Below are 24,134 nucleotides of genomic sequence, written 5' to 3'. Positions count from 1 at the left end.
AAAAGCTTTTTACCCAATTCTCTGAGAAAACGCTCTGATGCAGTGCCAGTATGGGGGCAGGGCTGGGCGGGTGGAATGGGTAGAGAATGGATACAAAGACATCCCAACGTCAAAATATAAGACAAAGAGGTTTGTCTGGGGCATAACAGGGTGACAGCAGCGCGCGTTATAAAAGTGGGGGAAAGTTTACAATGCAGGCCATGTCCGGTGCTACCATATCCGGATAGCAGGTAGTGGAATACAGAGGTCTTTCTCTCCGAGCACCTTCTGAAAGATGTAACCATCAAACGACAGACGGTTGCCATGGGAACCAGTGGGGGAGGACGGTGTGTTCGCCCAGAATTCTTGATGCGCTTAGAATGTTTCTTCTTCCGGTCCTCGATTCTTCGCACCACCGCCCCTCTCCGTCGTCCCCCGCCCATTCTGTGGGCTTTTATCATTTTCTTCCCCTTTTAATGCTCTCCTTCCCTGTTCTGGGTCGCCATCTTGGGCCATGCGTCAAGATGGCGCCCCCTGCTCCAGCCAGAGGCAGAGCCCAGGAGCGCCAGCGATTCTGCGCGCGTACGTGCTCGGGCGCGGGAGGGTGGGGCGGTGATGTCAGACGTCGCCCCGCCCCCGGTGGTCGCTCCACCCCTGGCCCCACTCCTCCTTCCCCTCACCCGGCGAACCCGGAAGTGGAGGAGGAGGCGAGGCGGCGGTGGCAGAGCGGGCAGGAGCTGGTGGATCCATACCCGGCGGCGTGTCTGGGGTTGGGGGCGGGGGGTGGGGCTGAGTGGCCTGGGCAGTCTGGCCTGGACAGGGCGGGGGGGGCCATGGCCTCGGCAGAGTTGCAGGGGAAGTACCAGAAGCTGGCTCAGGAGTACTCTAAGGTACCCGTCGTATGCGGGGAGTAGGGGGTCCCCGGTCCTGCGGCCCCGGGCTGCCTTGGCAGCGACTTGTCGGGACAGAGGGAGAAGGCGGAGGGGGCACGCGAGCGCGCCCCTCCTGTCTCCGCCTTCTGTATCCACCATTACCGCGCTTCCACCTGCCGTTCCCAGGAGATGGGGCCGGGCGGTGTCTGGTCGGTGTGCGTTTCTGTGGGAAGGAGCAGGAGTTTGATTCTTCCTTCTCATTGAACTAGCGGGCTTGGAGAGGGATGTCAGAAATCCTGGCTTCCGCCTCTGGTGCTGGTCGGGAGGGGCAGGGAAAGATGAGGACCATCGCTTTCCTGCTGCTTCCTCAATTTTCCCAGCCTGGCGATGGGAAGGATCAAGCTTTCTCCTTTCCCACAGGGATGATAAGAGGATAAAGAGATTTATCTGCCTCCCCCCCACACACCCCCAATTAAATTAAAGTGTGAATAGAGTCATGCGTGTAAACTACTTCACCAGAAATAGGTGGTTACGAATGGATTCAGTGCTTTGGAAAGACGTTGTCTGAAAATGATTTTGAAAGCTGGAGTGCTAGGGCTATGTCCTTTTCTCTCTTTTTCTTGGGTCACCTGGAGTGGGGCAGAGCACCCAGAAGATGCTCAGGACATGTTGAATTAAGCAAAATAGTGACCTTTCCCTTTGTCACATTTATGGCATCAGTCTTTTAACTGGTGGGACCCTTTTCTTGGAAAAGGGCGGTGCTGCTTTTCTGTGTAGTGTGGTTCTGCCTCAAGAATATTCTACGGAAGTTCTAAAAGCAGAATCTTGCATCTTTGGAAATAGATTCAGTAGTCATTAAACTTGGTTTTCAGTGATCTTGGTATTCGAGGGAGCATGGGGAAGCTTAGACTCCTTTTTACTTTGGAGAAACTGAGACACACTTTAAAAAATTTCATACAACGGATATGCAGCAAGGTGAAATGCATTGTTTTGTGAAAAATAAAACCTGTGCCTAAACATACACACTTAAGTCTTCAGAATCACATGGAAGCCTTTTGAGATACTGTTATTCCAGTGGTGCTGCTATTGGCAAGGGCTTCCCCAGTAGCTCAGAAGGTAAAGAATCCACCTGCAATGTGGGAGGCCTGGGTTGGGAAGATCTCCTGGAGGAGGGCATGGCAACCCACTCCAGTATTCTTCCCTGGAGAATCCCTATGGACAGCGGAGCCTGGTGGGCTACAGTCCAAGGGGTCGCAAAGAGTCGGACAGACTGAGGACCGACTGAGGTCTAAGCACGACCACTGGCAAAGCTTCTGCATTTCCATTTGAATTTGTCTCTAAGAGCCTCTGGCAAGATGTTAGTGATGGCAAGTTTTTATCCTTTGAAGGCATTTTTTGTTTGTTTGAAAGGTCCAGAAATTATTTGGAACAAATCCATGTGATGAAGTGTGGTGGGTAGAGGATGGCAGTCCCGACACTTGGCTCTCCTATTTTGGGATGAAAATGTTTCATGAGTATAAAGTAAGGGGATTGGTTTTCTTTTCAGAGAGTAAACAAGCTCAGAAGGGAATTCCCAATGGCAGAAGAGAGTTCCAGAAATATTTTGAGCAGTGACCGCACTGCTGAAATAGCCTCCCAAAAGTAGTGGAAACTTTGAAAAGATTTTATTCTTTTGGCTTTGTAAGCTCTTTTGTTCAGCAGACAGTTATATGCCACCTGTAAACAGTCTGCCAGGCCCCACTGAGTAAGGCAGAGTTCCGCCTTAAGGAGAACCCTTTAATAGAATATTCAAATGTTGTACGTAAAATTAATACAAGATGACAAGTGTTAGATCAGTGGGCACACAGAAGAAATGGCAGGTAAGAGTAGAAGTTACTCAGATTGGGGAGTAGTGGATAGGGAGGAAAGGATGGATGGTAGTATTCCAGGCAAAGGAGACAGTCTCTGCTGACGTGAAGACATGGTCAGATAAATGACAGAGAGTGGTGAAGTATGGTTGGAGGGATAATTTGGACCCGATTGTGAAGAGTTTTGGATGTCAAGTAAGAAGTTTGAATAAATGGAATAGACACTAAAGGTTTTCAAATGGGAGAGTGACAGTGCTTTTAGAAAGATAACTGGTAACTTGAGGAAGATGGACAAATTGGGAAAGACTGGTGAAAAGGAGACCAGACTGCAGGCTCTCTGAATAGTATCAGGGAGAGTTATATAGGGTTAAATAAAATTTGTGACTGTTAAGATGGAAAGGGCTTAAATTTAGGAATTATGGTTGACAAATATGGTTTAGCTTATCTGTTTTTTGAGTGCCTGCTTTGCACGTAGCTGCAAACTTATGAAGCATATGGAAGTGTCAGGGCACTCATCCTTGTGTCTCATTCATTCTGTGGGACGTGATGAGTGAGGGAATACTGAGAGTTGACCCTGAAATTAACCCACGGACTGCTCTGACAGAACACCACTGCCAGCTGGCGGAGGAGGGTGGGTCAGAAGGTGCTCCAGTTTGCCGTGAAGGTTATGTGTAATCATAGTATTATGGTTGGAAGGCATGCTGAGGCCATCTGATTCACATAGTAGGTTGAAGTAATGTTGGGGTCACTGTCGAAAATTTCTAGTGGAGACAGACTGGCTGAAAGTCAGGACAAAGGCCAAAACTTTTAAAATAATTCCCCTAAAGATGATAGTTGAACTTTGAGAGTTAATCACTTTAGGTAGATTTTTGGGGGGAACACCTGTGGGAAGGCTGTGACAATAGGAGATGCTAAGGGTACTGTAGGGGGTCTGCCAGACTTGAAGTTGTCTCCCTATTGGGCCAGACCATTTTTCATCCTTTTAACTGCAACGTGATGGAAATTTCAGAATGTGAGAATCAGGGATTGGTCAAAAGATTTCATGTGCTTTTTGTTCCCTGTCGATTCTAGGGCCAAGCAATTTCTAGATAAGATTTGTGCTACCAACTAAGCCTACTAACTTAGCGGTAAAGAATCCACCTGCAATGCAGGAGACCCAGTTTGATCCTTGCATCAGGAAGATTCCCCTGGAGAAGGGAATAGCTACCCACTCCAGTATTCTTTCCTGGAGACTCCCATGGACAGAGGAGCCTGGTGAGCTGCAGTCAATGGGGTTGCAAGAGTCAGACTCAAGTGAGTGACTGAGTGTGCAGTATACATGCTTCCTTCAGCCCTGTGCCTATGGAAGGGGGGTATTTTACCTTTTTGTTAGCTTCCCTGGTACAGACTTAGTGGGCTGATGTTGAATTTCAGTTATGTCTCCCTTTTTTCCTTATTTAGGATACAAAGAAAAATGATGTCCTTTTAAGCTATAGAAGGAGGCCTCAGTATCAAGAGAGCAGCAAGGATGATCCCTCAACCAATGACACTTACAGAATCTTCTCGTTCTTATTTAATGCAGATCTCAGTCTCTGTGCCGGGAAGGGGCCCATTTCTCCCTTTATAACTTCTGTCATAATCTTTTTTCCCCCTGAGAAAGAGCAAAATCAGTCTGAGGATCTTCCATTAAAGAGACTGAGAGTTTCGTTAGATAAAAGATGAACCATGGAGGCTGAAGCAGATGAAAATTTCTGAGGCAGACAGGTTGCTAAAACATAAATTGTTATGGAAAGGCCAGTTAAAGTGGAGATTAAGACATTAGTGGTTTGGGCAATTAGGCAATCATTGTAGGCTTTTAAAATTTCTGGTTTAACACTTTGGGGGCGGGGAAGGGGTTAGAAGCTGGTTTTCAGAGATTTATGAAATTAGTAGGTAATAGATGGAGGCTGCCTCTTTGAGATGTGAGGGAGAGTTAATCAGGGCCTCATTTTGACTACACTGTTGACTTAAGAATCAGACCATTTCTTACTTGGTGTGTATCTTTCTGGAAAAGAGGCTGAGGGCACACAGTCCTGACCCATTTGATTTCAATCTGCTTTCTCTGCACAGGCTTCTGCACTCTTGCCTGGCACAATGTCCCTGTGGAAACAAGTGTCAAGTCTAAGCATCTTTCCGTTGTTTGTGTTACCCTGGGTCAGTGGTTCAAAGTGTAGCCCCGGGATCAGCATCATCGGTGTTGGGAATGGGTTGCATCTATCCTGGATTTACTGAATCTGAAACTGGTGGTCAGGCCTGGGAGTCTGTGTTGTAACAAACCTCTCCAGTGATTTGCGTGCACACCAGCGTTTGAGAACCACCAAGAAATGGTGTCAGTATAGTAGCTTTTGCTCAGATAAAGGTAATCTTTTTAAAGCTCTTTTCAAAGCTGTGAAAACCAGTGGGAAAGCTGGATCCTGTTTCCCTAACGGTTTACCTTGCAATTGATGCTTCTTGTAGTTATGAAGGAGATTGCCTTTGGAAACTATTTAGATTGATACTCTTAGATCTGCTCGTTTTAGGAAAGGATCAGTTTTGCTTACCAGAGAGCAGGGCTTGGCTGAACCTGATAGCTTCCTCTTGTAAAAGAAGTAAGACTCAGGAGCTGGACTAAAGTAAAACGGAGTATCAGCTTTTTTCTACCCTAATGTATTGGGTTCACGACTAAAGGTGGATTGAAAAACAGCCTGTGTTCAGTGCTGTGGACTGGAGCTTTCCAGGAGAATGCAAATGTTCTGCATGTTTGCTGTCCGGTAGGGCATCCACTAGCACGTGGGGCTGTTGAGTACTTGAGACATGGCTAGCTCAGCTGAGGAACTGAATTTTGGACTTTATTTAAGTCATTTAAATTTATTTTTTATTTTATTTTTGATTGCATCAGATCTTAGTTGCAGCATGCAGGCTCCTCTTTGCACCTCAGAGGCTTTTCTCCCACTGTGGCATGGGGGATCCTAGTTCCCCAGCCAGGGGTTGAGCCCTTGTCCCTTGCACTGGAAGGTGGCTTCCCATCCACTGGATCACCAGGGAAGTCCCAGTAATTTAAGTTTTAATAGGAACATGTGGCTATTGACCACCCTGCTGAACTGTGCTAGGTTAGCCCCTAGATCAGTGCATCGCAAATGTAAATATCCATGTGACGCACCTGAGAGGTGAAAGTGGTAGTCACTCAGTCGTGTCTGATTCTTTGCGACCCCATGGACTGTAGCTCGCTAGGCTCCTCTGTCCATGAAATTCTCCAGGTAAGAATACTGGTGTGGGTTGCCATGCCCTTCTCTACGGGATCTTTCTGACCCAGGAATTGAACCTGGGTCTCTTGCATTGCAGGTGGATTCTTTACCATCTGAGCCATCAGGGAAGCACCTTGTTAAACTGCAGATTCTGGTTCAGTAGGTCTGGGGTGGGGCCTAGATTCTGCTCCCAGATGATCCTGCTACAGCTGTCCCTAGACCACGCTTTGAATAGCAAGGCCTTAGAAAGTCAAGGGGTGTCCTACTCTTTTAATTCAGCTGAATTGCCAAGCAATCACTGATGAGGCAGACTGCAGAGTTGGAGTGGGGGTTTTATTCTACTGAATTTCCCTACATGGGAGCAGGGACAAGACAGAGTTTTGTTTGAAGGCAGGTCTGAAAGAAGGTTTTTTTCCCAACTCAGTGACAAAAGGATCTCAGCCTTTAGTACGCAGTATGTAGCCTACAAGCTACTTTATGCTTTTCCAGGGCAAGGAACAAGTTAGTAGGCAGAGAGAAAGACTGAGTGGTATTCCCACAGCTGTAGAATACCTACAATGTTACAACTAGGAGTTTTTAAAAGGCTCATCCAGGCTAGAGACACTGAAACGGTGGTCTGCTGGTGACTTAAAAGTATTCTGAAATCAGGGTTTTTGGTGAGGCATAGGAATGGGCTTCAGGTTGTCTTCTGCATACATTATTTTGTAATAGAGAAAAGCTAGATGTCTGAAGATTGTTTTATAGGGTTGTAAACCATGTATAAGGGCTTCCCAGATGGCACTGTGGTAAAGAACCTGCCTGCCATTGCAGGAGATGCAGGTTTGATCCCTGGGTCAGGAAGATCCCCTGGAGGAGGAAATGGCAACACACTCCGGTATTCTTGCCTGAAAAATTCCACGGACAGAGAGGCCTGGCAGGCTATAGTCCATGGGGTCACAAAGAGTTGGACTGGGCGTGCACAAAGACATGTATAAACGTCACAAGGCCCATTGTATGGGAGCAGTTATGTAAGAGTGAACACAGTCTTGTTGAGGATTAGATGAGAAACAGCATATAGGCTATTCACTTCTTTCCACACAAACTCTTCTAGTAGTTTGTGATAGAACGTAGTAAATCTCTAATCTTGGGCCAGTTATTCTACCACACGTTGGCAGAGTGGCATGAGAGAGGTCATAGGTGGCTCACCCCACTCTCTGTGTCCCCGGAGAAACAGCTCTGTGGTAAGTCTGACTGAAGCCGGGCTGTTCCAGAAGCAGAGTCACACAGAGCAGTCCGGGCACTGGTTGTCAGAGAGTTAGGCTCAGGACTTTAGAAGGTGCTTGGTGTCCAGTAGGGCCATGAGGTTCAGATCATTTGCAGAAGGGCTTTAAAGAGGGACTGTTGACGTAATGGTGGTCTCTTGCAGAATGCGTTACATTTATTGTTTATTTTTGGCTGTGTTGCGTCTTAGTTGCAGCATGCAGGCTCTTCTTGCTGCATGAGGGCTTCTGTCTAGTTGCAGTGCCCAAGGCTTAGTTCTTCGACCAGGGTTTGAACCTGTGTCTCCTGCACTAGTGGGTAGATTCTTGACCACTGAGCCACCAGGAAAGTCCCTACAAAGGATTACATTTCAACCCCTTTTAGGTACATCCGCGGTCCTCCGTCTTTTTGGTACCAGGGATCGATTTTGCGGAAGACAGGTTTTCCACAGACTGGCAGAGGGGAGGGGTGGTCTCAGGATGATTCAAGCATATTACATTTATTGTGTACTTTGTTTCTATTGTCATTACATTGTGATATATAATGAAGTAATTATATAGCTCACCATCATGCAGAATCAGTGGGAGCCCAGAACTTGTTTTCCTACAAGTAGACGGTCCCATCTGGGGGTGTTGGAGGGCGATGGGCAACAGCTGTAAATATGGCCACAACTTCACTCCCTATCATGCAGCTCACTCCCTGCTGTGTGGCCTGGTTCCTAACAGGCCACTTAGCAGTAGTGGAAGGTGGCCTGGGGGTTGGGGACCCCTGATTTACAGCATTTAATTTGATAATTAAACATATATCGAATGCTTTCTGTGTCCACAGCATTGATCTTTCACTGTAGGCAGGAGATAAAAGGGATTATACTGTAGTCTCTACTGTGAAGGACGGTTTAATTGGCAGATGGGACTTGAGTGTAGAAATCATACATAAATTAGTAAATGTAAAATGTACTATAAAGACTGAATACTTTTATAAGTGATGTCTTGTTACTAGTAAGTGCCCAGGAAACTGAGGGCATGGTCTCTGTGGACCATAGGGGCACTATAGAGAATGGCTGGGAAAAATTTATGGAACTAGGATCAGAGTAGGAAGTAGTCTCTAGAAGAACAGTTGGGGTTTGGTTGGTCAACATGTGAAAAGGCTGTGTTTTTGAGTCAAGGGAAAGCTGAGCACCGAAGAATTGATGCTTTTGAACTGTGGTGTCGGAGAAGACTCTTGAGAGTCCCTTGGACTGCAAGGAGATCCAACCAGTCCATTCTGAAGGAGATCAGCCCTGGGATTTCTTTGGAGGGAATGATGCTGAAGCTGAAACTCCAGTACTTTGGCCACCTCATGCGAAGAGTTGACTCATTGGAAAAGACTGATGCTGGGAGGGATTGGGGGCAGGAGGAGAAGGGGACGGCAGAGGATGAGATGGCTGAATGGCATCACTGACTCGATGGACGTGAGTTTGAGTGAACTCCGGGAGTTGGTGATGGACAGGGAGGCCTGGCGTGCTGCGATTCATGGGGTCGCAGAGAGTCGGACACGACTGAGCGACTGAACTGAACTGAACTGAACTGAAAGCTAGTCAGAAGATCACAAGAACATGAAAAATGAGTTTGAAAAGACCAAGAGGGTTTCTTAGTTGGGATTCAGAGGACCAGTTTTCTACTGAATGGAACAGTAGTGCATGGCACAGCTGCTGGAAATAGGCTTTATCATCTCCTGGAGAATTTCCCTGTTCTAATGGAGACTTCAGGGCAGTTGTTTCTCAGTTACGTCCACGTCCACTGGAGTCTCCACACTCATCTCCTAGAGGCATTAATGACCATCTGTAACTGTTTCTAAGACAAGCACTGCATTTGCCTTCCCACTGTGGTGAATGCTGATGAGGAGAAAGATAAGATTCTGAAAGACCAGACTGGTCACAGCAGTATCTGCGTTTGACAGGATGCTGGTCAGTAATGCAGAGATGTGGCAGTGGCTGAAGTGCAGGGAGATGCCAAATGCCAAGTGTAATTAACAAGCAGTGGAGTCAGCCGAGCTCATCCTTTTCTACCTACCAATTACTAGAAGGGGATTTTAGATAAATATTTCTAAAAGCTGCATTTTTCTGTTGAGTGGTACCATTGAAACAGTGTATTTGAATTGTTATCAATTCAGCCAACAATATTTTCCAAAGGAAAATCAAAATCATTGTTCTTGATGATCAGATTAACTTCCAAACAGCAGTAATTTGAAAAATTTAATTTTGCTTTTTTTGACAAAGTAGGCTGTTTGGTTTGCTTTAAGTAGCTTCTAAGTGTGCCTTAGAAATTACAGGGAGGTTTTCCTGTTTGCCCACTTGTTTTAAAAATGGATGCAATTCTGGTCCTACAGAGAATTGTCAGTTCAGCAAATTTCAGACTTCATCCCTAGTCTTTGAGGCAGTCAGTAAGAGGTTCTAAAGACCGCACAAAGGAGATCATAGATCAAAGTTAGAATGGGGGTATGAAATGAAACCTAAGCCCTCAAGTAGTACTGCTGTCCTTTGGCTATATGAGTTTGAAGGATTTTGAGCATTACCTGGTTAGCATGTGAAGTGAGTACAATTGTGCAGTAGTTTGAGCATTCTTTGGCATTGCCTTTCTTTGGGATTGGAATGAAAACAGACCTTTTCCAGTCCTGTGGCCACTGCTGAGTTTTCCAAGTGCACTGGCATACTGAGTGCAACACTTTCACAGCATCTTCTTTCAGGACCTGATGATCTGAGCCACAGGTAGCTCCTGGTTGTATGGCAAACTAGAAGTGTATCTGTTGTCCCTTTGATTCTGCTCTCTTAGAGCTCCGTTACTGTTTGCGGAGCATGATATCATTTAAAAAGTGCTTTGACATACATTTCTTGTCTGATTCTCACAACCGCCTCAGAAGAATGAAGATAGGGTAGGTGTATTGCCCCATTTTGTAGACCATATAACAAAAGATTAAGTGAGTATCTCTAGTTTATATTGTCTAGGAAGTGACAGAGCAAAATTTGGATCTTCTATTGTGGTAGCGAACCCTGATCTCTAACTTTCTAAAAACAGAAGCAGCTCATCCTTTTAGTCTGTCTTGCTCAAACTGAATATCCTGCAGTGTTCCTGTTTTTCTTAGAATCTTAGCTCAGTTTTCTCTTGAGTGTCAAATGCTCAGTTTGAAGTTTAGCATTCAAATATTCCTGTTCTTCTGGCACAGAAAAGGGTCATTTCTGTTTTCAAGACACAGATGTGAGTTGCATGGAATTAGAAATGGATTTTTTTTTTTTTAAGCTCATAGATAAAATCATCCCATTCATTTAGTTTCTCAGAGAAGAACCTGGTCTTTCATGGTCTGTGTACTGAGTCCTGAGACTGTTTGTGTGTAGCCCTTTGGTGTCAGCTACTCTGTGCTGGTGTATTTGTACTTACATGCTCTGTGTTGTGCTTGTTGATAATTATAGAAGGGGATTACTACAGAAGATTTATCTTTCAAAACCCTGTTGGTGATAGTGATACAGATGTAACCATGAATAAAAATTCATCAAGCTGTATAATTTTGCTTTGTATATTTTAAGATAAAAGTCGACCCCAACTTAAAAAAGTTAACTACAAAAGAAACCCAAGTCCTGCCTCCCCCGAAACTTCTTCCATCTCACCAGTCTACTACTGTTCTCATTTATATTTAGCTTTATAAAACAATAGCCAGTATTGTCTAAATGGCATTACGCCTGGAGTCAAAACTACTGGAGTCTGATTCTCAGCATTGCCACTTAACTTCTCTGTACCTTAGTTTGCTCATGTGTGAAGTGGTGGTAATTATAGCAGCTATTTCATCAGGTTGTGAGGATTGTTGAGGTAGTATATGTTAAGTACTTAGGACAGTGCCTGGTATGTAATGAGGATTCCAATGCTAGCTGCTGTTGTTATTAATTTCTGAATTAAATTTGCTTCTCAGTTGCTTTTGTACACTGCTTCCGCGGATGGCTGATTGTAAGTCCTCCATTCCTGAGGCTGAAGTGAGTGATAGTTGCATGGCTAATATCAGGCACAGTATCCTGCTGGGTGTGTTGTTGCCCTATACTTTGGTTCTCTGTAGAATTCTTATTCCATACTTAGTCAAATTGTATGTATTTTACAGGTGAATGGTATGTCAGAGTTACAAGGAAAATGGCATACTTAATGCCCTATTGTATACTGTATAGTTTTTATTTAGGGAGGTGATTGGTTTCATGGAAAGAACCATGAATACGGGAAGTCAAGAGACCTGGATTTTAGTCTTAATTTTGCATTGCTTAGTTTTATGTCATTGGGCAGCTCAGCCTCTATGTCTTTATTTGTTGAGTGGCACACTGGTGATCTCTGCTTTCCTCTTGAGGGCTCGTTTGTATGTGAGCTGATAGTTATACTCAGTGTACAGATTCCTATAAAGTAATGGTAAGTGATTTCCTTGCTATAAGTGGTGCTTTATATTAAAAATTAATTATTACTTCCTCTGTTTTCAGCTTCGGGCTCAGAATCAGGTCTTGAAGAAAGGTGTCGTGGATGAACAAGCGAATTCTGCTGCCTTGAAGGTAGGCTACTGAGTGTTCGTGTTGTGAGAGTTACGTTAGTGTTTGGTGAAGCTTACAGCAGGGAATTCAGCCCATTTTGTAGGTTAAATTCCCAACTCTGACACTGATTCACTAGGGATAGGGGAAGGTAATGGAATTTTTTGTGTGTTTAACTTTCTTACTTATTTAGGTATGAATGTGATGTGCTTTGACTTCTTAGCTGGAGATTACAGAAATGTCTTATTGGACTATATCTAATGCATTTCTCTCATACCCAGCTTCTTTCATAGCTAAATTCATCAGGATTAATGGGACTTCTTATCTGGCTTGATCTGATAGCACTCTGCAGGGACTGGGTCATATTCATGTTTATATCCCTAGCATTCAGCAGATTGTCCCCTAATAAATGGATCTGAAAGTGTGAATCATTTAGTGCCTTAGTCTTGCTTTGGGTTGAGCTGGTTAATAGTAATAAACTTTGTTAATGATGACTGTTTGAGTGATCCATCAGCACCTTTAACTGAGAGGAGAAATATGATGCGAGAAGAAGAATTTGTTTCTACCTCATTGTAGCAGGCATGTAATAAATACTGCTTGAAAGTGTTAGTTGTTCAGTCAACTCAGGCCAACTCTTTGTGACCCCAGGGATTATATAGCCTGCCAGGCTCCTCTGTCGATGGGATTCTCCAGGCAAGAATACTGGGGTGGGTTGCAGTTCCCTTCTCCAGGGGAATCTTTCTGACCCAGGGGTCGAACCTAGGTCTCCCACATTATAGGCAAATTCTTTACCATCTGAGCCACCCGGGAAGCACAGATATTGCTTAGTGATACTCTTTAATTGGATAAATTGATTCTAGGATATGGATTCCTTCTTGGCCAAGTTTCAGTAAAATACACTGCCTGCCTCATTCTTTCACTGCCTCCCTTGCTCCCTCTTCAGAGAAAAGGGCTTAGGAGTCCCTTTGCTTTTCTGTCTTTCTGGAGTAGCCCGCAACCAGTGACACAAGAACAGTCACCAAGGTCGTGAGATGCGTCCTTGCACTTGGCTAGTGTTGGCCCCTTCTCTGGAGAAACCTGTCTCTTGAGTGGTGCTCCTCCTTGGTTGCTGTTCCACAGACTCGGGGCTGAGATGGTTCAGAGTACCTTACCCTAAGCTGTCTGCACTTAAGCTGAGATGATTAAAGTTAAGCTTTATAGTCAGGATTTGTTAGCTAAGTTACTGTTTTGTTTAAATCACTGAAGAAATTGATCATTATCTATCTCCTTATGATGTTTAAAACCTATCCCTGGGGAAAGGATTTCCTAACTCATCTTAGTCGCCCACACTGGTGTTTCACACCCTCCCGTGGCTGATTGTGTTTGATTAACGCTGATAGTGGCTGTGGTGGTGACTACGGTGGCGGTGTCAGCAGGCCCTCTCCATTGAGTGCTCGCTGTGTGTCAGGCAGGCATTGCACTCAGCACCTTACACCCATTTTCTCAGTTTTCACAACAGCCCTGCGAGGGCACATGCCACCGTCATCATTGTCATCGCAGGAACTAGGATTTATAGAGAGATTGGGATGGATGTCTTCTGAAATCAGTGATTGGTTAATGGGACTGGAATATTAGTCACCTAGTGATTAATGTGGAGAAGGAAATGGCAACCCACTCTAGTATTCTTGCCTGGAGAATCCCAGGGATGGGGGAGCAATTAATTATAAGGATGTAAAAAGATTACTTTTAACTGAACCGTTCATTGCAGTCGGCATTTTGATTATATTAGGTTTGTCTCTTCAATGAGTTCTTAGATACAATGAGCATTTATTGATTTGAATTTCCTTAAATTGAAATATATAATAACTTGGACATGGGCTGGCCCTAAGTTTACCATTGAACTTCAAGTAAACATTAAGGACTTAGTAAACAAACAACAGAAAAGGAAATTTTTTTTCTCTTCAATGGAAACATGTTCTATCCCTTTAGCCATGCCCTCAACATGCAAATAATGTCAGCAGATTGCAGAACCAGCCTCTGGTTTTTAGGTTGCTGTTTCAAAATCCACTATTTAAAATTGGGAAAGTAGCATTGACATATATATATATACACTATCATGTGTAGAATAGGTAACTAGCAGGAAGCTGCTATAAAACACAGGGAGCCCAGCCTGGCGCTCTGTGACAACCGAGAGGGGTGGAATGGAGCGGGAGAGGGAGGCTTAAGAGGGATGGGATATATATGCAGTTATGACTGATTCAGTTGATGGACGACAGAGACCACCACAACATTGTAAAGCAATTATCCTCCAATTAAAAAAAACCCGCTGTTCATTAAAACTTGACCTCTTCTTAGCTTTATAGTGGTTTCTCGGTGAAGGTAAAGTAAACGTGCAGATCTTTCCGTTTATGGTAGTGTATGGCCATTTGTGTTTGATTACCCGTGAACACAAAGTTCCCAGAAGATCGTAAGGAAAATATAGTTAGAATAAGAATAATATTATTTTTAAAAATAGAGTGAAACTAAATATTTCTCTTGTTTCCCATTTTCTTACCCTGTTGTGGTATAAACAGTACGGCATGGTCAGTAGAAGACATGTTGTTTACATTTCAGATTTTGTTCCTATTTTCACTTTAAAGTGAACTGAGAATATTCTTTGATATCTGGAAAATATTCTTTGTTAGGATAATATTGATTTTTATCTTTGACAGATCAGAATAATTTAAAGTTAAGAGTATTGAAAAGACTTCATTTTGACTGACTTAAATTCAAGGAGGATTTATAGGAAAAAGTGAATACAAATATATTTCTTCCATTCTTGCTTACCTGAAGGGCATCATCAGTGAATCTGAGGTTCTCTTTAAAATTTCAAATTTATAAAATTGTAGCCTCAGACTTTGTGACTCCTTACCACCAAACACATGAATAACAACATTATATAAAAACATGTTGTTGTGGGTATTTAAGTTGATCAATGTTACTTCAGTAGTATACTCTTTAGCTTTATTTTTTAACTTGCTTGGTTGGACCAGAAAATGATTTTGTCACCAAACAGAGCTAAAAAAACATAGGAACTGGAATTATGAACATATAAGTTTAATTCCTTAAATAAAGAGGTTTTGATTATATTTTGGTGAAACAAAAACGTTTTTTTTATTATTTTTTAAGTGTTAAGACTAAATTACAAGGAATGGTCTGTTTTCACTTTGATGTAGGAACAACTGAAAATGAAGGATCAGTCACTGAGGAAACTGCAGCAGGAAATGGACAGTTTGACATTCCGAAATCTGCAGCTTGCCAAAAGGGTCGAGCTACTTCAAGATGAACTGGCTCTAAGTGAACCCCGAGGCAAGAAAAACAAGGTAGGTCAAGTCAAAACAAGGTAGGGTGACCTTGCCATTAGGTGCAGACATCTCCAGGCCATCCTGGTTTTAGCAGAAGACCTCACCTCCAAATACTCTAAAGGTCTATTTATTACACCTGGTTATTGGGTCCAGAAAACAAAACATTTATTATTAATATATACTAAGTATGTATTAGAGCCATTTTCACATGGAAGTGAGTTTTCAAGAGTTTATGAGACACCAGCATGCACATAGTTGATTTAGTGGCTAAGAAAAATGAATGGTGTATCTCATATTGGTCAAAATTAAACTGTTGTATTTATAGTAAGTTGCCATTTAACTCAAGGTAGGGCAGATAGAATGAGAAGCATCCATATGGACCACTGTCTATGGAAGTGGCAGTTGAAGTACTCATACATGAGGCTTGTAAGTTTGCTACAGATGTATTTTCTTTGTTTTTATTCTTAGGAGTTCAGTTTGTGTGTGTTTTGTTTGTTTGTTCATTTGTTGTTTTAGAGAAACATTGTATTTAATGGTAAAGCTTAGCACACTCCAGCACCAGGCATGGCCTGCAGTCTAAGCAACAGGGATGGATAGGTGACCTCCATGGAGGTTCACATGGCAAAGATGATGAGAAAGGCAACCATTAAACAGAAGAGCTCCTCACACAAGGCAAAGCCCAAAATAGCCTAGGAGAAGAGCTGCTGCTTCAGAGACGGGTTCCTGGCATAGCCAATGATCAAGCTGACGAACAGTGCTCCAGTGGCAGCCCCTGAGCCAGCCACATCAACTGTGGCAGCCCCAACGCCAGTAAACTTGGCTGCTGTGTCAATATCCCAGGAGAAAACACTGGTCTGGTACTCCTGCCTGGCCACCTGGAGTGGGGCACTGCTGTGGGAAGGCTGTTCAGTTGAGATCTCTGGCCTACTCAGGAAAGAGGCAGACAAAGGCCTGACGGGACCCCTGGTTGAAGAGTGGATCAGAGCAGGAGGAGGAATGAGTGGTGCCCTGGTGCTCTGTTTTCTCACTCTCCTGGCTTTACTCTTCTGTCTGATGCTCGTCTTACTCATCCTCTTCACTACATGAAGCTCCATGGAGGTCACCTACCCACGCCTCCTGCTTCGACTTCAGGTCATGCCCGATACTGGAGTGTGCTAAGCTTTACCTTTAAACACAATGTTTCTCTTAAAAAAAAGTCCCAAGGTGTAAATATAAATTTCTTTCCCTTCTGGTTTTGTGTAGTGAGGTGAGATTCTGATTGATCTAAGATGGATGATCTGATACTTTTGATCATTCTGTGGTTAAGAAGTTACTGCTTTTTTCAAGGGCATAAGCTAGTGATTGAGTCTTTAAAAGTCCTGTGTGTTTGTTGGACAGCACCCCAAAAATGTGTGGACTGAGGCAATGATGACAAAATGGTTGGAGGGAAGAAGGTTCACAGTAACTGAAGCGGTGCGTAAGGAGGAAAGAGTGCAGGCTTTGGAGCTGAGCCCAGATTTCAATTCTTTGTCTTCCATTTATAGGTCTATGACTTTAGGCAAGTTTTTTTAGCCTTGCAGCCTCAGTTGTGGGAAGGACTTTCATGGTTGTTGTCAGGATTAAATGAGATCATATAAAGTACCTAGGACTGTATGTGCCTATGATGGACATGTTGACTTAATTGTGTCTCATTTCCCCTCCATGGAAGAATTCTCCAGAGTGGTAATTTTTCAAGTAAGTGGGGAACAGTTCAGTTCAGTCACTCAGTCGTGTCTGACTCTTTGTGACCCCATGAACTACTGCACGCCAGGCTTCCCTGTCCATCACCAACTCCCGAAGCTTACTCAAACGGATGTCCATTGAGTTGGTGATGCCATCCAACCATCTCATCCTCTGTCATACCCTTCTCTGCCTGCTTTCAATCTTTCCCAGCATCAGGGTCTTTTCCAGTGAGTCAGTTTTTCATATCAGGTGGCCAAAGTATTGGAATTTCAGCTTCAACATCAGTCCTTCCAATGAATATTCAGGACGGATTTCCTTCAGGATGGACTGGTTGGATCGCCTTGCAGTGCAAGAGACTCGAGAATCTTCTCCAACACCACAGTTGAAGAGTATCAATTCTTCAGCATTCAGCTTTCTTTATAATCCAACTCTCACATCCATACATGACTACTGGAAAAACCATAGCTTCGACTAGATGTACCTTTGCTGGCAAAGTAATGTCTCTGCTTTTTAATATGCTGTCTAGGTTGGTCATAGCTTTTCTTCCAAGGAGTAAGCACCTTTTAATTTTATGGCTGTAGTCACCATCTGCAGTGATTTTGGAGCCCAAGAAAATAAAGTCTCTCACTGTTTCTATTGTTTCCCCATCTATTTGCCACGAAGTGAAGAGACTGGATGCCATGATCTTAATTTTCTGAATGTTGAGTTTTAAGCCAACTTCACTCTCCTCTTTCACTTTCATCAAGAGGCTCATTAGCTCTTTGCTTTCTGCCATAAGGGTGATGTCATCTGCATATCTGAAGTTACTGATATTTCTCCCAGAAATCTTGATTCCAGCTTGTGCTTTATCCAGTCCAGCGTTTCTCATGATGTACTCTGCATAGAAGTTAAATAAGCAGGGTGACAATATGCAGCCTTGATGTACTCCTTTCCCGATTTGGAACTGGTCTGTTGTTCCATGTCCAGTTCTAACCATTGCTTCTTGACCTGCGTGCAGATTTCTCAGGAGGCAGGTCAGGTGGTCTGTACTCCCATCTCTTTAAGAATTTTCCACAGTTTGTTGTGATCCACACAAAGGCTTTGGTAAAGTTCATAGAGCAGAAGCAGATGTTTTTCTGGAACTCTCTTGCTTTTTTATGATCTAATGGATGTTGGCAAATTGATCTCTGGTTCTTCTGCCTTTTCTAAATCCAACTTGAACATCTGGAAGTTCACAGTTCATGTACTGTTGAAGCCTGGCTTGGAGGATTTTGAGCATTACTTTGCTAGTGTGTGAGATGAGTGCAATTGTGCGGTAGTTTGCGCATACTTTGGCATTGCCTTTCTTCGGGATTGGAATGAAAACTGACCTTTTCCAGTCCTCTGGCCACTGACATGTTGCTAAATTTGTCACGTGTTTTATGAATTTGCTGGCATGTTGAGTACAGCACTTTAACAGCATCATCTTTTAGGATTTGCAATAGCTCAACTGGAATTCCATCACCTCCACTAGCTTTGTTCGGGGATGCTTCCTAAGACCCACTTGAGTTCACATTCCAGGATGTCTGGCTCTAGGTGAGTGGTCACACTATCGTTGTTATCTGGGTTGTGAAGATCTTTTTTGTATAGTTCTGTGTATTCTTGCAACCTCTTCTTAATATTTTCTGCTTCTGTTAGGTCCATAGCATTTCTAACCTTTATTGTGCCCATCTTTGCATGAAACGTGCCCTTGGTGTCTCTAGAGATCTCTAGTCTTTCCCATTCTATTGTTTTCCTCTATTTCTTTGCATTGATCAGTGAGGTAGGCTTTCTTATCTCTCCTTGCTGTTCTTTGGAAATCTGCATTCAGAAGGGTATATCTTTCCTTTTTTCCTTTGCATTTAGCTTCTCTTCTTTTCTCAGCTATTTGTAAGCCCTCTTCAGACAACTCTTTCGCCTTTTTGTGTTTCTTTTTCTCGGGGATGATCTTGATCATTGCCTCTGTACAGTGTCACAAACACCCATCCATAGTTCTTCAGGCACTCTGTCTATCAGATCTGATTCCTTGGATCTATTTGTCACTTCCACTGTATAATCATAAGGGATTTGATTTAAGTTATAAAGCTCAACATTCAGAAAACTAAGATCATGGCATCTGGTCCCATCACTTCATGGGAAATAGATGAGGAAACAGTGGAAACAGTGTCAGACTTTATTTTTCTGGGCTCCAAAATCACTGCAGATGGTGACTGCAGCCATGAAGTTAAAAGATGCTTACTCCTTGGAAGGAAAGTTATGACCCACCTAGATAGCATATTCAAAAGCAGAAACATTACTTTGCCAACAAAGGTCCGCCTGGTCAAAGCTATGATTTTTCCACTGGTCATGTATGGATGTGAGAGTTGGACTGTGAAGAAAGCTGAGCGCTGAAGAATTGATGCTTTTGAACTGTGGTGTTAGAAAAGACTCTTGAGAATCCCTTGGACTGCAAGGAGATCCAACCAGTTCGTTCTAAAGGAGATCAGTCCTGGGTGTTCATTGGAAGGAGTGATGCTGAAGCTGAAACTCCAATACTTTGGCCACCTCATGTGAAGAGTTGATTCATTGGAAAAGACTGATGCTGGGAGGGATTGGGGGCAAAAGGAGAAGGGGACAACAGAGGATGAGATGGCTGGATGGCGTCACTGACTCGATGGACATGAGTTTGGGTGGACTCTGGGAGTTGGTGATGAACAGGGAGGCCTGGCGTGCTGTGATTCATGGGGTCGCAAAGAGTCAGACATGACTGAGCGACTGAACTGAACTGAACTGAATGGTCTAGTGGTTTTCCCTACTTTCTTCAATTTAAGTCTGAATTTGGCAATAAGGAGTTCATGACCTGAGCCACAGTCATCTCCCAGTCTTGTTTTTGCTGACTGTATAGAGTTTCTCCATCTTTGGCTGCAAAGAATATAGTCAGTCTGATTTTGGTAATGACCATCTGGTGATGTCCATGTGTAGACTCTTCTCTTGTGTCATTGGAAGAGGGTGTTTGCTATGACCAGTGAATTCTGTTGGCAAAACTCTGTTAGCCTTTGCTGTGCTTCATTCTGTACTCCAAGACCAAATTTGTCTCTTACTCTAGGTATCTCTTGACTTCCTGCTTTTGCATTCCAGTCCCCTATAATGAAAAGGACATCTTTTTTGGGTGTTAGTTCTAGAAGGTCTTGAAGGTTTTCATAGAACCATTCAACTTCAGCTTCTTCAGCATTAGTGGTTGGGGCATAGACTTGGATTACCGTGATACTGAATGGTTTGCCTTGGAAACGAACAGAGATGATTCTGTTGTTTTTGAGCTTGCACCCAAGGACTGCATTTTGGACTCTTGTTAACTATGATGGCTACTCCATTTCTTTTAAGGGATTCGTGCCCACGGTAGTAGATATAATGGTCATCTGAGTTAAATTCACCAATTCCAGTCCATTTTAGTTCACTGACTACTAAAATGTCAACGTTCACTCTTGCCATCTCCTGTTTGATCACTTCCTTTTTACCTTGAAATTGGAACAGAGAGTGCAAAACAGATATGTATCGGAATCGCTTGGAAAACTTTGTCAAAATACACAGGCTGTGGAAATTCTGGAAGACGCTTGGGGAGGGGAAATAGCCATCTGTATTTCATCGCCAGGTTAGTGAGATCCTCTCTCAGGGCTGTTTTAGTAGATTTAGGTGTAATTACTTCTGAATTAATTTTAATAAAAACTTTCCAAATTTGGAATTACTGAACAACCAGAATATGTCATTCAGCAGTGTTCCTTGTGTGAATGTACGTCTTGTGTTCACATTTGGTGTTTATGTATTTGTTTATTACATAGCTGCTCCATTTTCAGAGGGCTTTCTAATCGTGGGTTCACATTGGATCAGTAAGTGACTTCATTTTAAGTGAGGAGTGAAGTACAAGAAAGGCAGAGGAGGGTGGTGACTGATGTCTGAACAGTTTCATTGTTAGGCTGTCCCTTGAATAGTGTCATTTCTGTGTGTATTCCATGAAAACAAATGTTCATTATTGGCTCTTAAATAGTGCTATTCTTCCTATGTAGAAAAAGTTAATATTGGTATAAAGGCAAAAAGGAAAGTATTTTTCATAGTTTTGTGCTTTTTTTCTTCTATTTATTTGTAATAGCTTTATATTGTATTTTTTAAAATTAGAAATGTATGTGAACTTTTGTATAAATGTAGTTTTGTGAATGCTGTTAATTTCTTAAAGGAGTTTAACAACTCAGACTCATGGAATTGCTAAAACTGTCATTTTTTAAACTGGGAGATCAATTGTTGAAATGATATTTATTAACATATTTATGTTGCTAACTTTCTGGGTCTACTCTGTCTTCCAGTAGAACTACTCCCAAATTCATCTGCGAAGAATAGTGAGCCTTATCTGTTCTTTTTGTCCTCTCTCTTTTAAGCTTTTATGTTCATTGCAGTATCTGCATTTCCAACTTACATCACATAGGAAAAGTTAAATGATGGACTGTATACCTTTTACAGGATTGTTTGACAGTCGTGAACACGTAGAAGAGACAAGCTGCTAAGGTGGTAGAGAATCTGTGTACCTTAGAATGTTTCTCTAAACGATGACAGTTATGTGGACATAACTTATTCTTTCCATCAGAAAAGTGGAGAATCTTCTTCTCAGTTGAGTCAAGAGCAGAAGAGTGTCTTTGATGAAGACCTGCAAAAGAAGATAGAAGAGAATGAACGGTTGCATATACAAGTGAGAAAATCTTCTGTTTTCTTATATGAATTAAAAAATGGGTTGTGTGATCTGGAATGTGGAAGAAACAACTCACGGTAGAGTGTTTTGTATGTGGGTGGGTGTTCTAACGTCTCCTGTGGTTGGTGGGTACATATGTCACCGTCGTTCATTCATTTCTAAGATCTCACATTTTAATACGGGTGTGTGCTTTCAATATGCATGGGTTCAGAGGATAGCTGAATAGCTTTATAAGTTAATGATACAAAAGTATAATGGGGACTCCTCCTTTTCTATAGGACATGTTCAGATGGGTTATTTAGATGGGGCTTATCATTTTAATTTGTGACAGTTGGTTTTTGTCTGTTTCCCTTTGAGTCTGTAAGGTCTCACTAGGGTACAGACCATGTCATTTTTTTCTGCCCAGCCTCAGAACAGGGCCTTACTCATGGCATGCCTTCGGATATTTATGGAATGTTCAGTAATCAATGTCTGCTCCAAACCAGTCAGCATATTTCAAGAGTCATAGTATAGGGTATTCAACTGTGCCTCCTGATTTTTCTTGTGTGAAATGGCGAGCATAATCAAACAGTGGAAAATAAATTTTCATTCTTAGTGTTTGAAAATGTTTTCAAAATGAACTTTTGACCTCATGAATTTTGTGTGAAATAGTCATAATTCTTAATTAGTGTTGAATTCTCATTGGGCTTCCCTGATAGCTCGGTTGGTGAAGAAACCACCTGCAATGCAGGAGAGCCCGGTTCAATTCCTGGGTCAGGAAGATCTGTTGGAGAATGGATAGGCTAGGGTTCTCATTAAGGAAAGGAGCTTTACCTGATACAGGAGTAACATCTATTTGAGTTTTGATTATTTAATTTTAGAAGTTCACATAACAGTATAGCAAGAATTGTACTCAACTGGTCAGTTGAGTTAGTTCTCCGTGTGCCAGAGGTAGTTTGTAATAGAAGTCCTTGAGATAGGTTGGGGAAGGAAATGTAGGCTTTGAAGTCTGTTTGTGCCTGTGAAACAGTTGACAGTTAGGTACCCCCTTGAAGCTTCAGGTTCCCCATCTGTAAAGGAGGGTCTGCAGGTAACACTGCCTCTGACCTTCTGTGAGGATCCACTGAGCTCTTGCCTGTGCAGTTTCGCACACTGAGCATATGGAACCTTACGGAAGTCACTCAATGATTAGTTACTGTGTATATGAGGAGGTTGTGAGAAGAAGACATGATCTTTTCTTTTCAGTTTTTTGAAGCCGATGAGCAGCACAAGCATGTGGAAGCAGAGCTTAGGAGTCGGCTGTCCACTCTGGAAATGGAGGCGGCTCAGCACCAAGCCGTGGTCGATGGCCTGACGCGGAAGTACATGGAGACCATCGAGAAACTGCAGAACGACAAGGCTAAACTAGAGGTAAGCCCCACTATTGTTGAGAGCTTGTTCAGAAATAGTCTGGGCTTTTGTAAACCGTCTACCTGCTTTGGAGAACAGAAGTTAGCTACTCAAGGCGGGACTGCAGCGTACACTGTCTACTCAGCGTGTTGTCATCTGTGGCCTGATTCATCTGCTTTTCTTTTTTTCTCATAGACAGATATGCATATAATTTTGGTAATAGTGGTTGTCATACCACATTCCTAGCAAACAGAACACAGTTTCAAATAAATAGCTACATAAAATTTATAGGGGAAAGCCAAAAAGAAAAAAGAGTAGAAAAAATTTTTTACCACTTTCAGGATTTCAAAATGGAAAGCCAAGCAATATAGTTTGGCATAGTTTGTTTTTTATTTAAAAAAATTTTTATTGGAGTCTAGTTGATATACAATGTTGTGTTAGTTTCAAGTGTTCAGCAAAATGATTCAGTTATGCATATACATATATTCATTCTTTTTCAGATTTTTTTCCCCGTATAAGTTATTACAGACTATTGAGTAGAGTTCCCTGTGCTATGCTTTTCTTTTCCTTCTAAAATTTAGGTAAAATCTCAGACTCTAGAAAAGGAGGCCAAGGAATGTCGACTTCGGACAGAAGAATGGTATGTGGAAATGTGAATTCCAAGGGGCCCTGAAGTGAGTGAGAATCAGAAGACCTGAATTTTGGTTTAGTAGCTTCTCTGTCTCAGTTTTCTTACATTGGCATTGAGACAGAAGTAGGTCATTTCTAGGGGCCTTTTCAGTTATTTTATCTCTGGGACCTTACAAATTCTTGGTAGAGTGGCTCGTGCAGCAGTCCTCAGCCTGCAGATGTTCTGGCCTATGGCAGATGCCATTCTGGGGCTCTTGTACTGAGGGCTGGGTGCTTTCTGTGGCAGTCTACTCTAAAGAGATGGTCTTCTCATAGTCCCAGGCAGGAAACCTGACTGTTGATCGCGGTGTCAACCTTCTAATGTTTAGTTGCTAAGTCGTGTCTGACTCTTTGAGACCCAGGGACTGTAGCCCGCCAGGCTCCTCCATCCATGGAATTTCCCAGGCGAGAATACTGGAGTGGTTTTGCCATTTCCTTCTCCAGGGGATCTTCCTGACTCAGGGATTGAACTCACATCTCCTGTGTCTCCTGCATGTAGGCAGATTCTTTACTGCTGAGCCACCAGGGAAGCCCAACATTTTAATAAAATGGTACCTTTTAAATAAAATGAGGTTGTGTTATCTAATGTGGAGATATTTACCTGTTAAAATATTACTTATCTCTGGATGGTAAGAGCATGTGCCAACATTTA

The 24,134-nt window shown here is 42.8% G+C and overlaps 1 protein-coding gene and 1 pseudogene across 1 annotated transcript in view; one reads left to right on the top strand and one right to left on the bottom strand.

Moving 5' to 3' along the window:
* The first annotated feature begins 503 nt into the window (after positions 1-503).
* The window catches only part of PPP1R21 (protein phosphatase 1 regulatory subunit 21), a 67,174-nt gene continuing 43,543 nt past the window's right edge, over positions 504-24,134 (top strand). The window contains exons 1-6 of the mRNA XM_068966903.1: positions 504-869; positions 11,666-11,734; positions 14,905-15,051; positions 21,344-21,445; positions 22,670-22,834; positions 23,395-23,453. Of these exons, the coding sequence (XP_068823004.1) occupies positions 504-869; positions 11,666-11,734; positions 14,905-15,051; positions 21,344-21,445; positions 22,670-22,834; positions 23,395-23,453 (908 nt within the window). The remainder of the gene's footprint in view (positions 870-11,665; positions 11,735-14,904; positions 15,052-21,343; positions 21,446-22,669; positions 22,835-23,394; positions 23,454-24,134) is intronic.
* Positions 15,648-16,127, bottom strand: LOC138090591 (ATP synthase F(0) complex subunit C1, mitochondrial pseudogene; annotated as a pseudogene).

This window comes from Capricornis sumatraensis, chromosome 1, assembly GCF_032405125.1.
Source record: "Capricornis sumatraensis isolate serow.1 chromosome 1, serow.2, whole genome shotgun sequence".
In the NCBI taxonomy this organism is placed as follows: domain Eukaryota; kingdom Metazoa; phylum Chordata; class Mammalia; order Artiodactyla; family Bovidae; genus Capricornis; species Capricornis sumatraensis.
Note: the sequence above shows the minus strand (reverse complement) of the source record. Positions and strands in the feature narration are given on the sequence as shown.